We start from the raw sequence: 27,983 nt of genomic DNA, 5'->3' as shown, positions 1-27,983 counted from the left end.
TTATTTTTTTTCTAAAAAGTCAGAAATTCTGTATGGTTGTCCGATAAACGGAATAAAATCATTCTGTGACGAAGGTGAATTTTGATTATTATCTTCGTGAAATGTACCATAATGATAGTTATGAAATAACAGATCGTTTTGATTGTAATTTAATGTATATTTATATAATTGCCAACTAATGTATGAACCCATAAAATATAAAAATATCCCTACTATTATTATAAATAATTCTATATATATTTTCCATACGCATATTTTTTTCTGTACCGGTAATAACTTAAAAAAGTTTTTTATATATTCATATTTTTTTTGCATATTTTGAGGTGTTTCATAATTTTTTTTTTCATCAAACATATAATGTAAAGAAGTAGAAAAAAATTGAAGAAAAATATTATCAATATTGATTATTTTCCAATAGTATTTTGGGTCTAACCATTTAAATCTATTTTTTCCAATACATTTAAAAAGTAACCATATAAAGTCACTAATGCCGCATATCATATTAACAACAGTAAAACAAAAATACTTAAAAGTTAAATATGAACAAAAACAATCAATTCCAATAAAAAATACAGCTAAATGTGCAATAAATAAAAATGGGCGAGGTGTAAATAGCTGCAATATTGCCAAAATTAAATGTAAAATAAGACAAAACCTATAAATTCTTATACATCTTTTTACATCAAACATATATTTATTACCAGATTCATACATTATATTTTTATGTAAAGGTAAAAGAAAAAAAAATGAAAAAAAAACAATCTAAATATAAATAGGAGAGTAAAAAGAAAATAAATTAACAGCATGCCTTCAAGAAAATATGAAAAGCAATTATTCATAAATTTTTTTTTTCACCAATTTTTTTCATATATAAATATTTGGTAAATATAAAAAATCAAAAAAAAGATAAAAAAAAAAAAAAAAGCATCTTTTTATTTTATATTATAACTATGTAAAAGATATATAAAATAAAAAGACTTATAAAAAAAAAAAATTATTTTCTTTTTATTTTATATAGTAGATATAAAAAAAAAATAAATACAAATTAGTATTAGCATACATTTAAAATTCGCGTTTATTTTTTTCTTAAAAATGAAAAAAAAATAGAAAAAAAGATTGAGTAATCAACTTATTAACTAATTAATTATTCTAAATTTAATTCATTAATAATTAAAATGTATGAATGCATAAAAATAATATGAAAAATACTTTTTAATAAGCATAAATTGTTTAGGTAGCTAAAAAACAAAAATAAAGGTGCATTCAATAGTTAACAAAAAAAAAAAAAAAAAAAAAAGATAAATAAATAAATGAACAATACATATAAAGTTTAATAAAAATTTATAAACATACAATAAAATAACATAAATCAAAAAAATACGGAATAAAATAAAAAAAAAACGAAGAAATACCAAATGAAACAACAAAACATAAAGAAATACACAATAAAATTACAAATGATAAAGAAATATAAAATAACAAAAAAAAAAAAAAAAAAGTAATATAAATTAAAATATAAAACAAAAAATAACAAAAATAAATAATAAAAAATTATATATAAATATTTAAAAGCAAATAAAGTGTTTTCTTCGATTTTACTAATTTACAATAATTTTCGAAAAATAATTTTTGCTAATCTTTAAGCAATAAAAATTAATAATTTTAGAGTAAAAAAAATAAAAAAAATAAAAACATACAAAATGTAAGTAAAAATATATAAAAGAATAATATAATATATAAATAATAAAAAATAAAGAATAATAAAACAAGTGAAAAAAATATGAAACTAATTAAAATTTATTATATATATTATAATAATTTTCTTTTTTTAAAGGAATATAAAAATATTGTAATACATAATGTCTTTACCATCCTTTGAATTTTTATATTACTACATTTTTTTTAAATAAATAATTCAAATAGTAAAATAATTAAAAACCATAATTTAATTTCATTAATTATTTAATAAGAAAGAGTGATCCACCTCATTTTATTCATATATTTATTTTTTTTTTTTTTATATTTCTTTTACTAACAAAATCAACATGAAATAAAAAAAAAAATAATAATAATAATTAAAAAGGAGATAATTAATATGTATCGTATATAAGACAAAAATAAATAAATTATATAAATAATATTTATAATTTTCTCTTATTTCTTAAGAAAAATGGATTGTTCTATGAAAAATAAAGCAAATGAAATACTTTCTATCTTTTTTATACATATAAGCAAGCATTTTTTTTAAAAACAGTTCTTTTAATTCAAATACATTTCTATGTTTTCTAAAATTATTTATAATTATATATAAAAAATAAAATAAATATATCATTTTTTTTTTTTTTACTTGAATGTGTTCTTTGAATTAATTATAAATGCAGGGTGGTGCATAAAGGTGCATTACAATTAATATTTTTATTTTTTTTATTTTTCTGAGCAGTAACAATTTATATATATGAGAAAGATGTAAATAAATAAAAGTATTTTTCCTATAGTTAATGTATTTTTCAAACAATTTTTAACATTTGGAAAATAAAATTTCACGAAAGATTCTGTTTACAAAGCTTTAAAATAAAATATTACTAAAAGAAATGTTTTTTATATTAAGAATTTTACTGCCTCTAATTAGAATCATTCGTATAACATAAAGAATAATTCATTTTATCTAAAAAAATTTTTTTGTGATACATTTAATTTTTTTTTTTAGATATCTAATTATAATTAATGATTTTTTTTTTTTTATTTTATTAGCAAAAGTTCTTAAAGTTTTTTATATAATAAAAAAAAAAAAATTTACTTAATAAAATAAATAGATAAGTTTTTTTTATTAGGATTTTAAGTTTTAGTATTTGATGTAATATTAATATTGTTTTTAAAAATAAGTATCTTTTTTTTTTTTTTTTTTTTTTTATTAAAGAATACATTAAGAATACATAAAATGAGTTTTATCTTTAATAAATTTATATAATTTTTTATATATTCTGTTGTAGTATTAAAAGTATATTTAATATAAATGTTTTAATTTATCAATAATATTCAGATCAAAAAAAAAAAAAAAAAAAAAAAAAAAAAAAAAAAAAAAAAAAAAAAAAAAGATAATAATAATAATAATAATAAATAAGTAAATAAATAATAATATTTTAGAAAATTAAAATTTCCATAATTAAAAACTTTATATGATACTAATAAAATACTAGAATAAGAGGAAACGAATTAGAAATTTATACATAAAAATAGTATCCTATGACTCTAATATTAAAAAAGCTTCTAGAAAATTGTAGTAGGTGCATTAATATATTCCTTTATCTTTATTGTATATATTTAATTTTATTTTTTTTTAATTTTTTATTTATTTTTTTTTTAAGGATTCTAATTTGAAAAATATAAAACTATGAAAAGTCAACTTTTTGTAACACTTTTTATAATATTTTCATCTCTTTTAGGTAATTTGTCAAAAAATTTTATTTATTATTTTTTTTTTTTTTTCAATTTTATTAAATTAATTTTTTGATTTGATTATATTTTATTGTTTTCTTTCTTTTTTTTTTCCATATAAAGTAACTGGAAGAAATCCTTATAGTGGATATTTAACCCAAAATTTAAAAGTTCTTTTAGAATGTAATTTTATAGCCTATTATAATTTAAAAGAGAATGGACCTGATGTTGATGTAAGGAGAAAGATTTAATTAAAAAATTAAGTGTAAAATTCTCATAATTAAAATGCTTCCTATATATATAATGTATAAAAAAGTTATCTTTTATAGAAAACACATTAGAATTTCTTAAACATATATATTTTATTAAAAAAAAAAAAATTACTACTTTATTTTATATTATTTTTTGAATTATGTTATTTATATTTAAAATGTGTAACATATTTATAATGTATTAAAAAAAATTTCTTTACATTAAATACATTTTATAATAAAAATATTTAAATATTCTATTCTAAATATATACAAATTTTATTTTGTACTTCTTTATGTATAAGGTATGGAATAATATATTAAGAAACTAAAGTAAAAATAGTTTAAATAACAAACAATATATAAATATTATTTTAATAATATTAAATAAAATTTGTATGTTATATGTAAAAGTAAAATATATGCAAATAATAATAATGTGTTAATAAAAAATAGAAATAATAACCAAATAATTATTAAATTATCAATAAATCTTATAGTAAAATTATTTATTTTATGTATAAAAAATAGTTTTTTTTTCTGTTTTTAATTTTTTAGTCCTTTTTAGATTTTGTGTTGGAACCTGAACAGTTTTATTGGTTTGTAGAGCATTATTTGTCCGTTCCCTTTAGAGTCCCAGAAAAACTAAAAGATAAAAAAACTAGAGACTTATCAGATTGTGTAAATCGTACATGGGTATCTGAATTTTTATTAGAATTCAAAGAACCAGACATTAATAAACTGATTATGCATCTTAATACAGAGCAAAAAAATTTTCTTTCGTATTATAACCGTCATGCTATACTAGTTGGAAAATTTACTGTATTTCCAATTAAAGAATTTCATAAGTATTGCATCTTACCACCAATAATAAAAACAACTATAAGAGAAAGTGATGATGAAGAACATGAGTTAACTTTTGAATTAACTAAAGATGAATATAAAATATATTTGGGTGCAATTGGATCTCAAGTTACAGCCATCAAATATTTATATACTAATATGCATGATGATAAAAGAAAAAAAGAATTAAAAAAAATAATAGATAATGAAGATGATATATCTATTATTTGTCCAGTTTACAATTTAAAATTGCACTATAATAAAGATTGTCAATCGGAAAAGACTATTTTGAAATGTCTTGATAATTATATAAGAAAATCCTGTGATAGAGAAATAAAAACAGAATATGCTGCTTCTTTATGTAAACATTTATATTTTCTTTTTACAAATTTGAAAGGTTCCTATTTAGACAATTTTAAACAATTTTTACAAGATAGAAATATAAGTTTAGTAAAACCACAATCTGTATGGAATGTTCCAGTATTTAAGGTATATAAGCCAAGTGATATTGAAGAAAATTCAAATAATATAGAATCAGGAACTTTTAAAATACTTAATAGTAAAAACTTAATATTCTTGTCTTTTCATGGTGAAATTCCGAAAAGTCCATACTATGAAGTTGAAATACAAACACTACCTAATCTAAGTACATATGCAGATAGTATTGCTGGTAATATTTGAAAAATTTAATTTTATTAATAATAATATATGTATTTATATATACACACACAATTATATATATTAAATTAAAATTTTATAGCCTGTTCACCTTTTTTTTATTTTTTTAAATTCTTTGTGTAACTTTGTGTTATATATAATAATTTACATACATATATATATATATATATATTTATATTATTTAGACAAACTGCGTAGGTTTTTTTACTACTTTAAAAAAATGTCATCACCTATTAGCCCAGTTTCAGGTATTAAGAAAAAAAAAGAAAAATATAATAATAAATAAATATGTGAAGAAAATATGAAAATAAATCACTAAAATGTTTTTTAATCAAAAAATTAGAAATTCAATTGTCGATTTTTAATGTTTATTATTTTGCTTAATATGTTAATAATTTTTTTTTCCTTTTCTTTTTCATTTTCACATGTTTAAATTTTATTATATTTGTTTTATATTTTTCCAACTTTTCAGTTGAAGAATTAAATCACAATATTACCGAATTTTCTTTTAAGGATGTTCAACAAGAAGGTGAAAAGAATATAACATATTTATGATTTGCTTTTTTAATTTTACTTTATTTTGATAATCATAATTTTATTTTTTTATAATGGAAGAGATTAAAATATATATCTGTGTATTTTTCTTTTTAGTGGAATGCAGTAAAGTACAAAAGAGTTTAGATATTCAATTAGAGGTTGAAACGATGAAAGGAGTTGTCACAGAAAAAATATGTAAAATTATTGAAAATAATACTCTCACTAAAATACCCGTTGATAAACAAATAGTAAAAGATTTTTATGTTATACATGATGATATACCTAAAGGATTTCGTATTCAGTGTATTGTATTAGCCACTTTTGTGGAAATGTATAATATTATTAGACAAATTTTGAATTTAGAGAGTATTCTATCCTTAACAAGATATACATCATTATATTTACATAAATTTTTTAATAGTGTAACTTATTTAAAAGGAAATTTTTTGTATAAAAATACGTTTGCACTAAAATATGCAAATGCATGTAGCAAAGCAGTTTTACATGTTCCTTCTGTTCTATATAGGAGGAACCTTTACATATCTGAAACATTTTTATCATTATATTTAGGTTTATCTAACTTAGTTTCATCTAACCCTTCTAGTCCTTTTTTTGAGTATGCAATAATTGAATTTCTTGTGTCATATTTCAATAAGGGTTCTGAAAAATTTGTTCTTTATCTTATAACTATACTTTCCGTTCTACACCTAAACGTATATTATTATGAACAAATTTATTGTCATTTTAAGGAACATTTCTCAGTTTTAAAATCAAAAATGATTCACCCAGATATAGCAAGTCGTATCATAAAAAGTTTACAAAAATTAATAAAAAGTGAAAAGTACTTAAAAATGTTTACCTTATACGTAGATTTTGAGAGTGACGATATATTTGATAGAGAAAGTGGTAAAATAAAAAATTAAAATATAGTATAATAATTCATAAATATACGTAATATTTATAATATATATAAATATATATATATATATTTCATTCTAAAGTTTTCAGAACAATTATGGATTTTCGAGATTTTTATATGGATGGTGAAACCAAAAAAGAAACAAAATTGGAAGAAATATCAGAAATGCCTATACATTTAGATACACCTAATGATGGTATTGGTTATAGAAAAGAGGATGTGCTTTTTGAGGTGGATAAAGGAGAATCTATTGAGGCATTATTAGATGAAGAATACATGGAAGACAAAGATGTAGAGATTACTGATGAGGAAAAAGATCATAAATCAAACTTTTTAAACATCCTTTCAGAAAGAAAAGATATATGTGTATACAACAAAGATCAAGAATTACAATTAAAATTATCTAAGTACATAGGAAAAATCAGGGAAGATGAAACAGATTTGGAAAAAGGTTCAAGTGAGAGGTCTCTTGTAACATCTCAAATGGTAAAAGAAAGAGAACAACAAATAAGTGAAGAAATGGATAAAATTGAAGAAATTGGTGAATCTCAAAAACCATATACACAAAAAAGCGCCTTGGATTCAACTAGTGAAGAAAGTGTATCTACTTCTGATGGTTCAGAATGTGAAAGTCCAAAAAAACCGAAAGGTAGTAAATTTGGAGATCTAGTAAAACCTAAACAAAAACTAGATAAAGATGATTCCAAAAAAAAAGGTCCTAAAAAAAGGGGATGGATATCTAGAAAGGTAGAATCTTTTTTAAAAAGTAATGCCCTAAGAAAATTATTTAAAAAAAGGTAAAATTAAAAAAAGTAGTATAAAATATGAAAGGAAAAATTTATAAATGCAAAAAATTCTTTTAAATAATAATATTATAGAAACTTCCTAATGTTTTTAAAATATAAAAAGGAAAAATAACTAACATTGGTAAACATATTATAAATGAAAAAAATATATTTTTTTAAAAAATGTTCTATATTGAATTAAAATAAAAACATAATTAACTTCACATATATTGTAATATTGTATAGTTAAAATTATTTTAAAATAATAAATTCAAATATTATTTGTAATTACATTTATAATATAATAATAATAGAAAAATATAGTATAGAATTTTTTTTCAAGCATGTTAAATTGGAAATTTAGATTAGAGTTAAATCTGTATATGTAATAAAAACATATGAAAAACCTATTATTTCTTATTTATTCTAATTATAAAAAAAAATATATTTTTTTTAAATATAGAAGAATTGTCATTTTCATATTTTCCTTCGTGTATTTTAAAACTTTAATTATTAGTTTTTTTAATAATTTTTAATGTTTTTTTTTTTTATGTTTATCCTTACTAAAAGTTATATTAATTATTATAATATATATATATATATATATATATATATATATATATATATATATATATATATATATATATATTCATGAGAATGTATTTTTTTTTTTTTTTTTCCTTTTTTATTTTAAATGTGTAATTTAGTTTATATTATATTTTGCATATAACTAGATTACATATATCAATATTAAGAACTTTATAATTATTATGGGAAGAATAAAAAAGAAAAAAAATAACCAAATAATATATATCTTTACATTTTTTTTTTTTTGTCTTTTACTAAGACACGCTTAAGCATATAAATATATATAATATATATATATATTTGTAATATTTAGACTTCTCTAACACACAAAATTAATTTTTAAAATTTGAATTTCTCCTAAATGCATTCTTTTAATTAATGAATTTTTTTTACTGTTATATAATGATTTTAATAACCCCATAATTATAATATGTGAGTTAATAAAATGTGATATTATTAAAAAATAGACATTTTTTTATTAAAATAAAATAAAAAAGTATACATATATACTTAAATGTATATTTAGTTTTTTTATAAAAATAACTATAAATAAATTTTTGTATAACCTAAATTTGACAAAGGTAATTTTTAATATAAATTTTAAATAGTAATATATTAATATTAAAAAAAAAAAAAAAAATGGATAGGAAAAATGAGAATACACAAATTTATAATATATATAAATGGGTTTTTAAGAAATTAAAATTTTCTTATAAAGATGAATATAGTATTGATTATTTAATAGATAACAACATCGAAGAAAAAAAAAACATTATTGAGAATTTTATTTGTAATGAAAAAGATGACATATTGTTATTTGGTGTAGAAAATAATAAGATGGTGATGGTAAAAGAAGAAAATATAAAATTTAATCAAAAAATAGTATATTTTTATAAATATTTAAATGATGGAATTAAAGATGAAAGCAAAATGTTATATGGTATTTTATCTCCAAATATATTAGATACATTAAAACTAATGCTAAAAAATGTAATGTATCCATTATTTCTTAATAATAGAATAATATATGAAAGTATTTCAACAGATGAAATAAATAAATTCACAATGGAATTTGATACATATATTAAGGAATTGAACGAATTTATTTTTATTCTGGAAGACATAAAGAAGGTTAAGTTAAAAATGAAAAAAGAACATGAGATGATTTGCGAAAGTAATAGTGATATAAATGAAAATGATAGTGAAATTTCTATTAAGCAATATAATAAAAAAGTAAATGAAATAGAAAATAAAATACAAAAGAAAAAAAGTGAAACAATTCATCTAACAAAATATTTAAATATATTAGAAAATTTATTTAATGACATGCAACAAAAAATACAGCAATATAAAGAATCAAATGCCGATGTTGGTCCTTTTATAGAGATACAATATTGGAGATACAAACATAGATATTTATTATTCATTATCGAAGAGTTAAGAAGTAATGAAATTAAGAATATAATAAATAATATAAATATAAATAGCTCAAATAACGAAGAACAAAAATATACATACACGTTTGATATATTAAACAAATGGAGAGAATTAGAAACAAAAATTGAAAATGAATTTAACGAGAGTAAAGATAATATTAAATATTTAGAAAGTGTTGAACAATTTATTTTATCATTATATTTATGCAATGTGGAGAACATTATAGATAACATCCCTTCTCTTTTGAATTCTATTAAAATGATTTACTTAGTTGCACGTTTTTATAACACACCTAATAAACTCAATAATTTGTTCATTAAAATTACAAACCAAATAGTCATTAAATGTAAAGAAGAAATTTTATGTGCTAAAAAAAAAAAGAAGAATAAGAAAAAAGTCCCAAAAAACAAAAGAAAGGGCAAAATAAAAGAAAATGAATATGAAGATACAAAATCAGAGGGAAATAAACAAAACTTTGACAATAGTAATGATCAAGAATACATAAACAACACGGAAAATAATGATGTTAATTTTAATAAAAATTTAGATAATAATGAAGATGATTATGAGGAAATGTATAAAAAAGAGAAAAATAATTGTAGATATATGAATTATGGAAATGACAATAATGAGGATTGTTTCTATCAGGTAGATGATGATAGTGATGAGTCTGATGATCAAGAGAATGAAGATAATGAACATTTCAATAATAAATTAAGTGAAAGAGAAGAAAGTGATTACAACATGAAAAATAAAAATATGAATATTAGAATGGATAAGTTAAAAAATAAGCAAAATTTATGGCTTCTAGACCCTGATAATTTAATAGAAAAATTTGAATTATGCTTTAAGTTATATGATAAGTATAAAGAAGAATTTGAAAATATAAAAACCTTTTTTGAAAATAATTCTAAAAACAAATCTATTGATTTAAATACTAAAGTTATATTTTGTAAGATAGAAATTTTCTGTAGGCGCCTAAAAAAATTAGTAGATTTATTTCTATGCATAAAACAATTTAAAAACTTAAGAAAAGTAAAGTTTGATTGCGTACAAAATATAACAACTACATTTAATAAATATATAAAAGAATTTAAATTAAAGCATACAGACGATATGCTAAATTATAATGATAATTATTTTGATAGAGATTTTGTAGAGTTAAGAGTTTATATATCAGAATTAGAAAGCGATTTACAAGAAAACATAGTTAATTTGTTAAATAATAGTTCAAATATTATGCTTTCTTTTTTTATATTTTTCAAATTTAAGAAATGCTTCATAAGAGATTATCTCATTCACTTTTTGAATACCAAATATGACATTCTACTATTGCAATTTCTAGAAATTTTAAATTGTATCAATAATGATTTAGAAAACTATAAAAATAATTTAAATTTAAGCAAAAGTGTAAATTATTTAAAAAATATTTTTTGGATTCTTAGTATTAACTATAAAATAAAACACATAATTAAAATATTCTTAGATGAAAATAGCAATAAAGAGGATAGTAATGATTCATCTTATTTTGAATTACCACATTTAAATAATTCAAATAGGAAATTAAGCATTAATAACAAAAAAGAAAAATCATGTAAAATTAGTACAAATGAAGATGATGTGAATACAAATAATAGTATAAATAATACTAATAACATAAATGATCAAATTTTAAAATTATTAGACGATCATGAAAAAAAAAAAACAGACGATATGAAAATATTATTATCAGAAGAAAATAACAAAGATAATACAAGAGATATGGGAAAAGAAAAAGAAAAAAAAAAAAAAAATATTCTACTAAAAAGTTCTAATGGAAAAGAAGTGCTGAAATTATACATAAAAATTACCAAGTTTATAGAAGAATATAAAAATAAATTATTTAAACATTGGTTAGCTTATTCAAAAAATATTAATAGTTTAAATGTTACTGTTTTTGTTAAACATCCTAAAACAAAAAATGTTATCGTTAATTTTGACCATAGAATCAAACGAGTAATAAGAGAAGCAAAAATATTTATGTCTTTCAATTTTGAAATACCAGATGAAATAAAAAATATGATTTCACAAGAAACTAAAATATACAGTTATTACTATAAGTTATATAATATATTAATATTAATAAAAAAATTGAAAAGTAATAAAAAAAAAGACATGGATTTAACTTTAAAAAATTTTTACGCATATATTGATAAATTAATATTACCTTTTTTAGTTAAATATACATGGAATAATTATGCACTTGAAGATTCCATTGATAATTTATATAATGAAATAAAATATTTTGAAGAAACTATAAAATCTCTGTATGACATAATAGACGATCATATTAATTACAATATAAAGCTACTTTTTAAAATTTTAGACTTTAAAAATGAAAAGTTAATTATAGATAAACAAAAAAAAAAGTTTAATAAAAGAATTGTTATTTGTAATTCTATTTCTAAAAAAATTCAAATTGCAATTTTTGATGTCTTAAGTAATATACAATATGTTTATGAAAATAAATTAAAAAGTAATATTATGAAAGAAGAAATAATTTATACAAGAAATTTTTATTATGAAATATTTATATCAAGTATTAAAAAAATATATCTTAAAAATATTAAAGGTTTAATTAATACATGGTCAAATTTTGAGAAAGGTGAAAAAAATGAAATAAAAAATGAAATGGAAATTTTGATATTAATTCACGAAAATGATATTGTTGTAAATCCATCTATAAAAAGTATAAAGGAAAATATTAAAAAAATTATAAATGTTTCTATAAATAATTTAATTTATATAGATAATTGGATAACTAGTGATGAACTAATAAAACAGTTTCATAAGGAAGACGATAATAAAACATGTGATGAAATAAAAAGTAGTAATCTTTCTTTGAAAGAAAATAATAAAGAACATACAAACAAAAAAAACATATTTGAAGAACTACTTGATTTCTCTTTTTTCTCTAAAAAAAATATGAAAGAATCAGGAAATAAACTAGACGATTTAGATATGGAAAATGAAAACTGTGTTAATAATTTAAAATTTCAATTCAATTTTTATGATCAAATAAAAGAGGATAAAAATATTGAAAAAGAATTAATAAAACTTAATGATAAATTATCTGTATTTCAAAATATCGTTGATAATTTTATTCTAAAATTTGAGAAATATAAATATATAATAAAAAATTTTGAACTAGAGAAAAACAAAGAAAAATCAAATAATAGCGAAAACAGTCAAATAGAAAAAAACAAAATAATGTTGAAAAATGCAGTATTGGATGTTGAAAATTATATGAATGATAAAATTGAAGATCAAGAAAAAGAAAACAATTTATTTAATTTTACTACAAATGAAGAAGAATTAGAAAATATGAACGTTAATGATAAAACAAATGATAAAGAAGAAGATAATGACAATGACAATGACGAAGAGGATTCTAATAACAGCTCTGATATGGAAAATGAATATGATTATAAACATTATAAAGAAGAAGAAGAAAAAATAAGACAATATATTAACATAAAAAAAGAAATAAATAATATAGAGAGTTTTTATGTATTAAATGTATTTAAATTTAATTTGGAGAGTTTTAAGATGTATTTAATAAACATAATTGAAAATGAGACATTAGAGTGTGCAAATAAAATTATTGCACCTATAAAAAAAAAAAGTGATTTATTAATAAAAAAAATGAACACTTATAAAGTTAAATTGAAAAAGAAAATAATAGATATAGATTCACTCTATTATGTAATAAATATAATAAAAAAAGTGCACATTTTTGAATCAACTATTGATATAGAGCTAAAACCCATAAACGAAATGTTAGATATACTGGAATTTTATATGACTAACTTTTTAAAAAAACAAATTGATTCTTTAAGAAGTTCTAACCAGTATGATGATGAAGAAAATTATCAGTTAAAATTTATAAATAAGATAGAAAAAAAAAAGTCATGTAATGAATTATACAAATTAGATGAGTCTTATAATAAAAATCTGCTTAACACATTTAATAAATTAAATTTAATGAAAAAAAATTTTATAGTATTGTACAAATTTGAAGTCGAAAAAAAAAATGTAATTTTAACTAAATTTAACGAACTTATATCCTTAACAAAAAAAGTGGAGGAAGAAATACAAGAAAAAAAAAATTGCATGAAAAATGATTTAATAAATAATATATATACTTTTAAAACAGATATAAAAATATTTAGAGAAAATTTTTTAAAAATGAATTTTAAAAGTGAAAATATAAACCCTTTAAATGCCTTCGAATTATTAAAAAGATATAAAGAAGAAATAAGTATGTTGAAGAAAAAATATAATAGTTATTATAAAGGAGAGTCAATTTTTGGTTTAAAACATCAACCTCATTCTGATTTATTTTTAAGTACAACTGAAATCAATAATTTTTATTCCCTATATGATCTATATGTTCAATTAAAAGAAAAATTGAATGAATGGAAAAACTTAAAATGGAATGATGGAATAATAAAAATGAAAGAATTAAAAAGTGAAATATTGTCTTTTGAAAAAAAGTGCTCTCAACTACCTAAAAATTTAAAAACAACAGTAATTTATAAAAATCTAATAAAAGAAATTTTTCATTTTAAAGAAATAACACCAGTAGTTGATGAATTAGAAAAAAAGACAATTTTGAAAAGACATTGGATAGAGATAATTAGTGTATTAAAAGAAAAAAAAAAAAAAGATACCAACACAAAAGAAAAAAAGATAAAAAAAATATATAAAAGCAGCGAAAAAATAAATCAAAAGGAAAAGGGAGAAAATAAAGAAGACAATAATTTAATTCAAGAAAAGGGACAATCAGAAGCTAAAAATTTAAAACAAACAGAAACGTTAGATAAAGATAAAATGTCTGAGGAACAGAATAATTTGCAAGACAATGAATTGAAAAACAATACAAATAATCAAGAAAATGAAATTAAACAAGAAAATGAAAATAAACAAGAAAATGAAATTAAACAAGAAAATGAAAATAAACAAGAAAATGAAATTAAACAAGAAAATGAATATAACAAGGAAAATGAAAATAACAAGGAAATTGAAAATAAACAAGAGAATGAAATTAAACAAGAAAATGAAAATAAACAAGAAAATGAAAATAAACAAGAAAATGAAAATAAACAAGAAAATGAAAATAACAAGGAAATTGAAAATAAACAAGAAAATGAAAATAAACAAGAAATTGTGAAGTTAGATGAAGGGAAGGCATTATATCATAATAAATATTTAGATGTTCCTGGTGAAATAGACAAAAAGGAAAATTCCTTTCAAAGTGGGTTATTAGATGAAAATGCATATTTAGATGAAGATGAATATATAAATAATTTAAATAAACTAGATTTAGATAATATGGATTTTTTTATTAAAGATATTATAAATTATCATTTATTAAAAAAGAAAGATGATATATTAGACATTTGTGATAGTGCAGAAAAAGAAGCAAGTATCGAAGAAAAGATAAATGAACAATATAAGATATGGAATGAAACATGCTTTCAATTTAGCAAATGGAAAAATAGGGATTATGCGTGTATACTAGTTGGAAGTAAAGTTATTGAAATACAAGAGAGTTTAGAAGAGAGTCAAATTCTATTAAATAATATAAATTCAACAAAATATAGCAAACCATTTAAAAATAAATTATTACTGTTATTAAATAAATTATCTGATTGTAGTGATATTGTTGAAAGATGGATAAAGGTACAAATGTTATGGTGTTCTATGGAAAGTGTATTTACCAGTGGAGATATAGCAAGGCAGATGCCAATTGAATCAAAGAGATTTCATCAGATTGATAAAGACTGGATAAATATAATTAATATAGCTAACGAATCTTCCATTGTAATTGAATGTTGTCAAAGTAGTATGCTAAAGGAGTTACTACCAAATATGCAAAAAGGATTAGAGAGTTGTCAGAAATCTTTAGAGTCTTATTTAGAAGGAAAAAGAAGCAAATTCCCTCGCTTTTATTTTGTATCTAATTTAGTATTATTAAAAATATTATCTCAAGGATCAGACATCAATATAATACAATCAGAATTAATAAAATTATTTGATGCAATAAACTACTTGACAATAAAAACTATACAAAATAAAAAAAGAATAATATGCATAAATAATAAAGAAAAAGATGATATAGAAACAGTACAGTTAGTAAATCATGTAACTATTGATGGTAATATTGAAAACTGGTTAATTTTATTAGAAAAAGAAATGCAAAAAGCAATAAAAAAAGAATGTAAAATTGGTGTAGCTAGTTCTTCTCAATTATTCAAAACACTTAATTTAAAAGAATTCTGTGATAAAAATATAGCTCAAGTTGCATTAATATGCTTACAGGTTATGTGGACTAATGATATAGAAAAATGCATAAATAAATATCATACAGAAAAAAATATATTAAAAGTAACTAACAAAAAAATTAATTATATAATGTCTGAACTAGTAAATATATGCTTATCTGATTTAGGTACCAAATTAAATAGAACCAAATACGAAACTTTAGTTACTATACATGTGCATCAGAGAGACTTGTTTAGTGAAATTTCTACTAAAATAAAAGAACATAAAATTAAAACATGTACAGATTTTGATTGGATAAAGCAAACAAGGATCTATTATAAAGTGGAAAAAAATATAATTTTAATTAGCATATCCGATGTAGACTTTATATATTCTTATGAATATCTAGGTATAAAAGAAAGATTATGCATAACTCCATTGACGGATAGATGTTATTTAACTTGTGCTCAAGCTTTAGGTTTATGCTATGGAGGAGCACCAGCTGGACCAGCAGGAACTGGGAAAACAGAAACAGTAAAAGATTTGGGAAGAACTTTGGGTATTTATGTAATTGTAACAAATTGTTCAAATCAGCATAAATACAAAGATATGGCAAAAATATTCAAAGGACTATGTAGAAGTGGATTATGGGGATGTTTTGATGAATTTAATAGAATTAATTTAGATGTTTTATCTGTTGTTGCTATGCAGATTGAATCGATTGTAACCGCAAAAAAACAATCATTAAAATATTTTTTATTTCCTGGAGACTCAAAATCAATTAATTTAAACCCTTCATCAGCTTATTTTATCACTATGAATCCTGGCTATGCTGGTAGACAATTATTACCAGAAAATCTAAAAATATTTTTTAGATTTATTTCCATGATGGTTCCAGATAGGCAAATTATAATTAAGGTTAAATTAGCATCTGTTGGATATTTAGATATTGATAATTTAAGTAACAAATTTAAATCTTTATATAATTTATGCGAAGAACAATTATCAAAGCAAAAACATTATGATTTTGGTTTAAGGAATATCTTGTCTGTTTTGCGTACTGCAGGAGATACAAAAAGATCAGCAGGGGCAAGTGAAAACGATGAGGAAATGTTATTAATGCGTACTTTAAGAGATATGAATTTATCAAAATTAATATATGATGATGTACTTTTATTTTTATCTTTATTAAACGATGTTTTTCCAAAATTTCATAACATAACAAAAAAAAGTTATCAGTTAATAGAAGATAATGTATTACAAATTATCAAGAAAAAAAAATTATGTGCAAAAAATAAATGGATATTAAAAATCTTACAGTTATATGAAACATCCTTAGTTCGCCATGGTTTCATGTTAGTTGGTAATACTTTGACAGGGAAAACAGAAATATTAAATATTTTAACTGCTGCATTAACAAATATAGGCACTGTTACAAAAATTATTACTTTAAACCCAAAGGCAATAACTTCTGAACACATGTATGGAGTTAAAGATAATTTAAGTGAAGAATGGACACCAGGTATATTTGCAAATATATGGGAAAAATATAACAATAACAATTTAAAATATGACACATGGATAGTATGTGATGGACCTGTTGATGCAATATGGATAGAAAATTTGAACACTGTCTTAGATGATAATAAAATATTAACATTAGCTAATAATGATAGAATTCCAATGACTGATAATACAAAAATAGCTTTTGAAGTGGAAAATTTAAATAACGCTTCCCCTGCTACTGTTAGCAGAACAGGAATAGTATATATTTCTGATGGTGATTTAGGATATAAGCCTTTTATTTATAGCTGGTTACAAAAATTAAAGGATGTAAATACCTATGGAGTTTCATTATTCCCAATATTTAATAAATTATTCATGTTTTATTTAGACAAAATTCAAATTTTACATTTTTTGAAAAATAATTGCAAATTTGTAATGGAGATAACAGATTCTATTCTAATTTTGCAAACAATTAATTTATTAAATTCTCTATTAGTTCAGTATATTAATTCAATAAACAATTTTATGTACAATGAAGAAGATTTACATAAAATATTTTTTTTTGATTCTAATGAAAAAAAATTATTGAATAAAAATGAGAAATATGTAAAACATCACACTGAAAATAACTGTATAGAAAATTCTGAAAACACTTTATCTGCAAAAATTAAAAAGAGCGAAGAAATAGATACAATGAAAACAAAAGAACATATACCAACTGGGGAAAAAAATAAAAACACAAACCGAATAAATGATACAAAAAATAATACACTAAATGATTCTACTAAGAAACATTTATTAAGTACAGGAAACGTAAAGCAAGATTTACAAAATAAAGAAGGAAATGAGAAGGAAAAAGGGGAAAAAAAAAGAAACGAAGAAAATGAAAAACATGAAGAAAATGAACATAATGAAGAGGAGGAGGATGGTGAAAAAACGGATAATATAAATAATCGTGTTCTTATATCTGAAACAAAAAATGAGCAAATAAAAGTAGAGGAATGTGAAGAAATAATGTTATATTCTATTGTTTGGGGATTATGTGGCTTGTTGGAATACAAGGATAGACTAAAAGTTCATAACTTTTTATTGAAAAATGTTCCAATATTAAAAAACATTTTGGGTAATAAAATTATTTCAAAGGAAAGGAAAAATGATGATATATTAAAAAAAGAGAGTGAAATAAAAATTAAGGATATTGAAAAAGCAGATACATTAAGTGATAAAGAACTAGATGAATTTGAAAATGACAATAGCTGCTTAATTTACGATTTTTATTTTGATATGAAATTAAAAAAATTAGTTAAATGGGATATACCACCATTTAAGATGCCAAGAAATATGAAGTCTATATCCTCTATATTGATACCAACAATAGAAACTAATAAAATTGAGCACATTATAAAGTTGATATCTAATATACCTATTAAATGCTACAATTTCCACACCTATAAAAGTACCTTGTTATTAGGTTCTACTGGTTCAGCAAAAACGTCTATAGCTTTATTGTATACATCGAAACAAGATAAAAATACTAAAAGGTTTAATTTTTCTAGTGTTACAACCCCAGAAAAGTTTCAATTATTTATTGAATCAGAATTAGAAAGAAAAACAGGTAAAACATATGGTCCAATTGGAAATACAAAATCGATTATTTTTATTGATGATATGTCTATGCCAAAGATTAATGAATGGGGAGATCAAAGTACATTAGAATTATTAAGGCAACTGATTGAATTTCAAGGTTTTTACTTTTTAGATAAGGATAAAAGAGGAAATTTTAAAAAAATTATTGATTTAGAATACATAGGATGTATTAATCATCCTGGATGTGGCAATAACGATATACCCAAAAGATTAAAATCTAAATGGTTTAATGTAAATATTCTTCCATATAATTTAAATTCCATAAATACTATATATGGAACAGTATTAAGAACCAAGTTTAACACAAAGAAAAAATTTTCTAATGAAATTGTTGATAATATTGATAAAATAATTTTATGTACGATTAATTTATTTGGAAAATTAAAAAAACATCTGTTACCAGTTCCTTCACGTTTTCATTATTTATATACAACAAGAGATTTGGCAAAGATATTTTATTCCATGTTGCTATGCCCTTTTGAAACTATTCAAAATAATTTGTATAATTTCTTATGCTTATGGAAACATGAATGTGAAAGGGTTTTAATTGATAAGTTATCACGAATGGAAGATAAAAAATTTTCATTAGATCAATTAAAACTAATTTTTGAAAAGTATTATCCTTCTTATAAAGAAATTGCTGAAAAAAATATATATTTCAGTTATTTTTATGTATCAGAAAAGGAACAACAAAATTACATGATAGAAAATGATTTAATCGAAAATGTAGGCCCAGAGCAAAAAAATGGTAATAATAATATGGATTGTAATAAAAATACATCTAACGTAGTAGATAATAAAAATCAATTTGATAAAGATAATTCTGAAAATATAAATATTATAAGTAATGAAAATATTTTATTTAGTGGGAATAACATACAAAATAAAAATAATAATTTGGATAATAAGGAGATAATAACAAATGATGAAAATAACGATGATAATTCTAACAATTTTTCTTTTTCATGGATGAAGAAAGATTATAAAATTGTTGAAGATTTTGAAAGATTAAGATTTATTGCTTATGAATATATGAAAGAATATAATGTAAATAATGTAAAAAAATTAGATCTTGTTTTTTTTGATGATTCTTTAAAACATCTAATAATTATAAATAGAATTATGCAAACTCCAAAGGGATCAAGCATGCTTGTAGGAGTAGGAGGATCAGGAAAAAGATCATTAACAAAACTTAGTGTTTTTATAAGTGAGCAAGTGTTATTTCAGCTTAACATAACTAAAACTTATACTAAAAATTTATTTTTTGAAGATCTAAAAAGTTTATATATATCAGCTGGTCAAATGAATAAAAAGACTACGTTTTTGTTAAGTGATAGTGATATAGAAAAAAATGATTTTATATTGGAACATGTAAACTCTATTCTATCAACTGGTTTGGTTTATGGACTATTTATTAAAGACGAAAAAGAAGCTATTTGTGCTGAAATGAAAGAATCTTACTTAAAAGAAATGAACAAATCTAATCAATCATCAAAATTGAAAGGAGGAAAAAAAAAAAGAAAAGATAATTATAATTTGGATGATATAGAAATGGAAAATAATTCGAAAGATTCTGATGTAAAAAGTGATGAATCATCATTAAGTAGTATTGAAAATAATAGTGATAGTATGAGTAACGAAAAACATAAGAAAAAAAAGGATGAAAAAGTTATAAATGACTTTAATGTTTCATCTAATGTAATTTTTGATTACTTACTAGATAACTTTCGCAATAATCTTCATATATTTTTATGCTTTTCTCCAATTCACAAAGAATTTGCATTAAGATATCAACAGTTTCCATGTATATATAATTGTGTGACTATAAATTGGTTTTTGAAATGGCCTTTAGAAGCTCTTGTTAATGTGTCCACTGCTTACTTAAATAATTTTAATATTGATATAGAAGAAAAATTGAAAAATGATTTTTTTAATTTATTCGCTATTGTACACAATAAAGTTTCTGAAACTTGTGAAAATTATAAAGAACGAATGAGAAGAAATACTTATGTAACTCCTAAATCATATTTATCTTTCATTGATTTGTACAAACAAATGTACGTTAAAAAATATGAAGAAATAAAATTTTTAAAAGAGAGTGTAGATATAGGTTTAAAAAAATTAAATGAAGCTGCTATGGATGTTCAAAAAATGAGAGAAAGTCTAACGTCAGAAGAAGAAAAATTAAAGGAATCTGATGAACAAACTAATATATTACTTGAAAAAGTAAAAAACGAATCTTTAAAAGCAGAAAAACAAAGTATAGAAGTTTCTAAGTTTAGAGACAAATGTATAAAAGAAAAGGATGTCATTTTAAAAGAACAAGAAGAAGCAGATAAAGATTTAAAAGCGGCATTACCATATTTGCATGAAGCAGAAGAAGCAATTAAAAGTATAACAGCAAAAGATATAACAGAATTAAAAAGTATGAAAACTCCATCTGATATTATAAGAATTGTTTTTGATGGTGTATTAATATTACTACAAGGAAAGTTAAAAGAACCAAAAATTGAAATAAAATATGTAAATAAACAACACGTAGAATTTATACATGATTCTTTTGATGAATATGCGAAACCATTAATGGCGGATATTAGATTTTTAAATTTGTTATTTGATTTTTCTAAGAATGAAAAAGATAACATTAATGAAGAAACTATTGAGCTTTTAAAACCTTATATTGATTCTAATTTTTTTAAGACACAAATAGCTAAAAAAGCTTCAGTTGCAGCAGAAGGATTATGTAAGTGGGTAGGTGCTATGGCTATGTATCATCAAGCATCAAAAATTGTGAAACCAAAAATGAGCTATTTAAAAATCCAAACAGGAAGATTAGAAGATGCTTTAAAACAGTTAGCAGAAGCAGAAGATTCCCTATTAAAAGCACAACTGTTTGTTGATAATCTAAATCTAGATATAGAAAATATGTTTAAAAAAAAAAAAACTTTAGAAGAAACAGCCTTAAAAACAAAACAAAGAATTGAACAAGCTAATAAATTAATTAATGGATTAGCTAGTGAAAAGGCAAGATGGACAGAAGATTCTAATAATTTTTCTAATATTAAAAAAAAAATCGTTGGAGATGTTTTTATTTGTTCTTCTTTTATCTCATATTGTGGTATGTTCAACACAGAATTTAGAAATTTTCTTATAAATGATGTTTTTTATCATTATACAAAAAATATAAAAAACATACCTGTTTCTTCTAATATTGATGTAATTAAATATGTACTTTCCTCTGATGATACAAAAATATGTGACTGGAGTGTTCAAAAATTACCTAATGATAAATTAAGTATAGAAAATGCATTGATATGTGAAAACACTAATAAATATGTTTTACTTATAGATCCTCAATGCCAAGCAAGCAATTGGATAAAAAACAAAGAATTTCAAAACGATTTATCAAATCAGAGATGTATCACTACTTTCAGTAGCAGCAAATTTAAGGATAATTTAGAATTTTGTTTAAGTGAAGGAAAAACATTATTAATTGAAAATGTAGAAGAATATATTGATCCTATATTAGATTCTGTTTTAGAAAAACAAATTATAAAGAAAGGGAAAAAAAATTACATATTAATAGAAAATAATTTAATTATTTTTGACGAAAACTTTAATTTATTTATGACTACCAATTTACCTAATCCCAATTATAGCCCTGAAATTTATGCTAAATGTTGTGTTATCGATTTTACTGTTACTGTTAAAGGATTAGAAGACCAGTTATTAGGTAGAGTATTAACTGAAGAACAAAAACATTTGGAAATATCATTAAAAAATATAATGATAGAACTCAAAGATAATACTAAATCGTTGCAAGACTTAGATAAACAACTATTATATAAATTAAATACTAGTAGTTCTAATTTAATAGAAGATGAAGAATTAATAGAAGTTTTAAATAACACAAAGTTACTGTCAAAAGAATTAGAAACCAAATTAAGAGATAGTAATGAGAAGAAAAAAGAAATAAATGAAAAAAGAGAACAATATAGAAGTGTAGCCTTAAGAGGAAGTATATTATATTTTTGTATTGTAGATATAACCAATGTAAATTATATATATAACACATCATTACATCAATTTCTTGAACAGTTTGATTTAGCAATCAAAAGAGCAGAAAAAGGACAACACATAAAAAAACGGGTTGAATCAATATTATCTACATTAACTAACTTAATAATTAGTTACATGGAGAGATGCTTATTTGACCAACATAAAATAATTTTCAAATTATTAATATCTTTAAAAATATTATTATATGACAATATAATAAGTAATAAGGATATAAGTTTTTTTTTAAATCCTCTATCCCATTACAATCCATCAAACGATATAAATAGAGAATTATTAAACAGCAATTTATTAAATGACCATACGGACGGTCTAAAAAAGAAAGAGAAAAAAGAAAATATAATGAATGATACTATAGGTTCTTACTTAAATACAAGTGAAAAAATGAACCCTAATGAAAATGAAAAAAATGCAAAGCAAACAAATATTACAGCTAATAATAATGTTAGCAAATATAATATTGCTAATATAGGTATAGATAATAGTGTTAATAATAAGAATAAAATAGATTTACATAGAAAAGGTTGTAAAGGAAAAGTAAGTTCTACAAAATGGTTATTTAAAAATGAAAAATTATATAAAAATATTGTTTCTTTATCTAACCATTCTTTTGGAAATGATAAAAATAATCGTTTTTTCTATGATATATTAAATGTTATACAATTAAATGAGAATACGTGGAAAAATTATTATGATGTACTAGATATAGAAAATAGAAATATCCCTTATTATAATGAGCGCTTAGATGTAAATAGTAAAATATGCTCATTTATTAAGTTGTGTTTAATAAGATGCTTGAGAGAAGATAGAACTATACTATGTGCAAATAAATTTGTAGATGAAGTGTTAAATAGAAATAGTGATACTATAAAACACGAAACATTAGAAAATATATTTTCTGAATCAAGTAATAGAAAGCCCTTTTTGTTTTTATTGTCTTTAGCTAGCGATCCTACAAATATGATAGATGATTTTGCAAAAAAATTCAAAAAATATCCTACAGACAAAATATCTATGGGAGAGGGACAAGAAATTTTAGCAAAAGAAAAATTAAAAAATGCACTAATAAGTGGTAATTGGTTAATATTGCAAAATTGTCATTTAAATAAAAATTTTATAATTGAGGTTTATAATATGCTAAAAAAATTAAATGATATTGAAGAAGATTTCCGTTTATTTTTAACATCAGAACCAGATGACGAATTTCCTATTTGTATTTTACATGGAAGTATTAAAATATCTACATCTTTAAGCAGTGGAATCAAAAACAATATGAGAAAAATACATAAAGATATAATAAAGGAAGATATATTAGATAAAATTGATGATGAAAAGTATAGGAAAATTATTTATTCATTATCTTATCTTCACTGTGTATTGTGCGAACGAAAAAAATTTGGGCCTCTAGGTTGGTGTGTTCCTTATGAATTTAGCATAACTGATTTATTCGCTTCTTTCTTATTTATTGAAAAACATTTATACTCCACATTATTAGTAAATAGACCAATTGATTGGGAATCTATTCATTATATGTTAGCAGAAGTTCAATACGGGGGAAAAGTAACAGATGATTTAGATCGTGAATTATTATTAACATATGTTCAATATTATTTTAGTGAAGATTTATTTAAAGCCAAAAATGAAATAAATTCTGAATATTTAAATATGCCTAAATTTTTTGAAATTACTAATTTTAAAAATTTTATTGAAAAATTGCCAAATATTGATACACCGTCAGTTCTAGGTTTACATAATAATGCTGAAATAACTTATCGTGTGAATGAAACAAGACAGGTTTTAAATTCTATTTTAGAAATTCAACCAAGAGATGTAGATCAAGGTGAAGAAAAAAGTATGGAAACTGTAGTGAAAGAAATCACTCTAGGAATATTAAAGATTTTACCAGCAGAGATAAATTTAGAAGAAATAAAAAAAATAATATATAGAAAAAATAAAAACCAACAACCAAATATCCAGACAAATCAACAATTAAATATAACTTCAAATTTAAATACCACTAAAAATTTTGCTGCATTAGAAAACAGTTCTTATAAAAATAAAAATAAGGATAATAATGATACATATGATAACACTTTACAGAGAAGTGCCTTATTAAATAATCCAATTAGTAATAATACTAATAATGTGAAAAATGTTCAGGGTGATAACAAAAATAAAAATGTTAACATGGAAAAGGAAGATGATTTTATAAATGATATAGATATAACATATTGGGAATTCAATTATGATGACGATAAACAAGTGCAGTATAATTTTTCTCCTTTACAAGTATTCTTTTTACAAGAAATGGAAAGAATTAAAAAAGTTATAGATTTAGTCAAAATGAATTTAAATGATATAATTAGTGCAATTGATGGTTCAAAAATAATGACATCTGATTTACAAAATGATACGAAATATATATATTCTCAATGTGTGCCAAAAAAATGGATTTATGACGCTAGTGAAACAGAAATATCTTGGGTGTGTCATAATTTAAATCAATGGCTTAATATTCTTAATTTAAGATACGAACAAATAATGAATTATATTCATAATGGTAAATTAAAATCTTATTGGTTACCTGGATTTTTTAATCCTCAAGGATTTTTAACCAGTATGAAACAAGAAATTACAAGATTAAATAAAAAAGATCAACTATCTTTAGATGAAGTAGTATTATATGCTGACATAAAAAATTATGATTTAGAGAAAATAAAAGAATTTCCTGAACATGGATTTAATATACATGGTCTATTTATTGAAGGATCTAAGTGGAATTGGCAAGAAGGTAAACTAGAAGAAAGTTCACCAAAAGTTTTATGCGAAAATATGCCTGTTATTCATATCACTGTTGTATCAAATAAAGATAAAAAAGTAAAATTTATTGAAAATAATAAACACATGTTTTATAACTGCCCAGTATATAAATATAATGTTAGAACTGACAAATATTTTATTTTTAGAATACATTTAAAAACCGATATTGATCCTTCTATTTGGAAGTTAAGAGGAACTTCTTTATTATGCTCAAAAGATTAAAAAAAAAAAAAATTTGCTAATGATAAATCGTACAAATTTATTAAAAAAATTATTATATTTTAAAACTAATTTTTTAAGAGTTTCATATATTTCTACAGGTAACTATTTAATCTCTTTTTTTGAAGAAAACATTTTTAACATGTTTTTAATGATTATTTTTTCTAATTTTTTTTGTTTATTACTTTTTTTTGTAAACGAATTTTTTCTTAGAAAAATAATTTTTTCCCTTACATTTTTTGTGTATTTATATAATATGAATAAATGAATTCGCGTCTATTTTATGAACCAACAACATAAAAATACATAAAAAAAAAAAAAATTAAATATTTTAAGATATAATAACATAAAAAAAAAAAAAAAAAAAAAATTTTAATAAATAAATGATTATATTTACTTTATTCTAATAATAGTTCATTGTAAAATTTACCATTATATAGTATATTATTTTCGTAGTAATTTAATTTTATTTTTTATTCGTTTTTTCTCTCTTATAAAAGATCTAAAATGTATTGTATCTAGAAAAAAATAAATTTTTAATGCAAATTATTTTGTATTTTCTTTCTTATTTGTCCAAAAATTAATATTAGAAATAAATAAAATTTCATATAAGAATATTTTGTTTTATTATATACTAAAGAATAAATACAAAAGAAAAAAGTAATGCACATTCTTAAATATATTTTGAAGTTTTTCTCAATTTTTACTTTTTTTTTTTTTTTTTATTTGTTAATAAAATTTTAGTTATTACGAATATATACATTTAAAAAAAAAAAAAAAAAAAAAAAAAAAAAAGAAAAAAAAAAAAAAAAAAAAAAAAAGGAAAGAAAAGAAAGGAAAAGAAGGGAAAAGAAAAGAAAAGAAAAGAAAAGAAAAGAAAGGAAAAGAAAAGAAAAGATTAATCTTATTTCTTTTTTTAATTTAAATTTCAAAAAAGAATTTATTTTTAATTATATTCTGTGGTTCTTTAATAAAGCAGTTATGTACACTTTTTTTTAAATCTCTAATTTTATGGTTTTTTTTTAGTGAAAATTTTCCAATTAAAAAATACATTTCTGAATATTATATGCTTTATTTCATATATATGTATTGATTTTTTTTTTTTTTGTTATAATTTTTTTTTCTCATAGATTTTCTATCTTTATAATAATTTTTATGTCTATAATATTTCCATTTTTACTTCATGCTTTTGTTAATTTAGTTATTAGTTGTTAATTTTAAATAATTAATTATACAATTATATCCCTTTTTTACATGTGAAAATATTTATAATTAAATTTATTTTAGGGATTTTTTTTTTTTTAATTTTAATTTATACATTTTAAATTAAAAAGAAATTAAATTATAATTTCATATTTTGGATGAACAATCAATTATTTATGTTGTTATTGTCAATCTATTTTATTGTTACATTTATGTGATTTTTTTTTTTTTGTTATTTTTGTTTTTGACTTTTTTAGCTGTCTCAATTTGATAAGTTATTAAAATTTCAAATAAAAATTTTATTACTTTTTATATAAAAAAAATTATGTTTAATGTTAATTTTTTTTGAATATATATATATCTATTCTACTCAATTTATTATTTGTATAGTATGATGTTTTTTTAACATTTGTAAATAAAATACTTTGGAATTATGATAGGTATATTTTTATAAAGCACAGGTAAAGTAATTTTATTAAAAAATAGTACTTTCTTTTATAAAAAAAGGACACATTATAATTTAATTTATAATTTTTATTTTGTAGATATATTATTTTATTTTTTTTTTTTTTACTCTTCTTTTTGTGTGCTCTTAATTTTTTAATTACAAATTTTTTTTTTTTTTAGCTGAATTATAATTATTCTTATATATATATATATATATATATATATATATATATATATATATATATATATATATATATATATATATATATATATATATATATTTTA

At 20.8% G+C, this 27,983-nt stretch overlaps 3 protein-coding genes across 3 annotated transcripts; 2 read left to right on the top strand and 1 right to left on the bottom strand.

Moving 5' to 3' along the window:
• Positions 1-714, bottom strand: PGAL8A_00418000 (conserved Plasmodium protein, unknown function; the record flags this gene model as incomplete). The annotated part of the gene is made up of 1 exon (XM_028672896.1): positions 1-714. One exon carries the CDS (start codon positions 712-714, stop codon positions 1-3), a length of 714 nt encoding a protein of 237 aa, XP_028529403.1.
• A 2,677-nt stretch (positions 715-3,391) lies between these two features.
• PGAL8A_00417900 (high molecular weight rhoptry protein 3, putative) lies at positions 3,392-7,464 on the top strand (the record flags this gene model as incomplete). The annotated part of the gene is made up of 7 exons (XM_028672895.1): positions 3,392-3,443; positions 3,559-3,668; positions 4,245-5,199; positions 5,393-5,455; positions 5,680-5,736; positions 5,859-6,650; positions 6,746-7,464. 7 exons carry the CDS (start codon positions 3,392-3,394, stop codon positions 7,462-7,464), a joined length of 2,748 nt encoding a protein of 915 aa, XP_028529402.1.
• A 1,211-nt stretch (positions 7,465-8,675) lies between these two features.
• Positions 8,676-26,051, top strand: PGAL8A_00417800 (dynein heavy chain, putative; the record flags this gene model as incomplete). The annotated part of the gene is made up of 1 exon (XM_028672894.1): positions 8,676-26,051. The coding sequence occupies one exon, from the start codon at positions 8,676-8,678 to the stop codon at positions 26,049-26,051; it is 17,376 nt and encodes a 5,791-aa protein (XP_028529401.1).
• Between the last annotated feature and the right edge of the window lie 1,932 nt (positions 26,052-27,983).

The sequence above is a fragment of the Plasmodium gallinaceum genome, assembly GCF_900005855.1.
Source record: "Plasmodium gallinaceum strain 8A genome assembly, contig: PGAL8A_v1_119, whole genome shotgun sequence".
Classification (NCBI taxonomy): Eukaryota; Apicomplexa; class Aconoidasida; order Haemosporida; family Plasmodiidae; genus Plasmodium; species Plasmodium gallinaceum.
The sequence above is the reverse complement of the archived record's forward strand: the minus strand, read 5'-3'. Positions and strand labels throughout refer to the sequence as shown.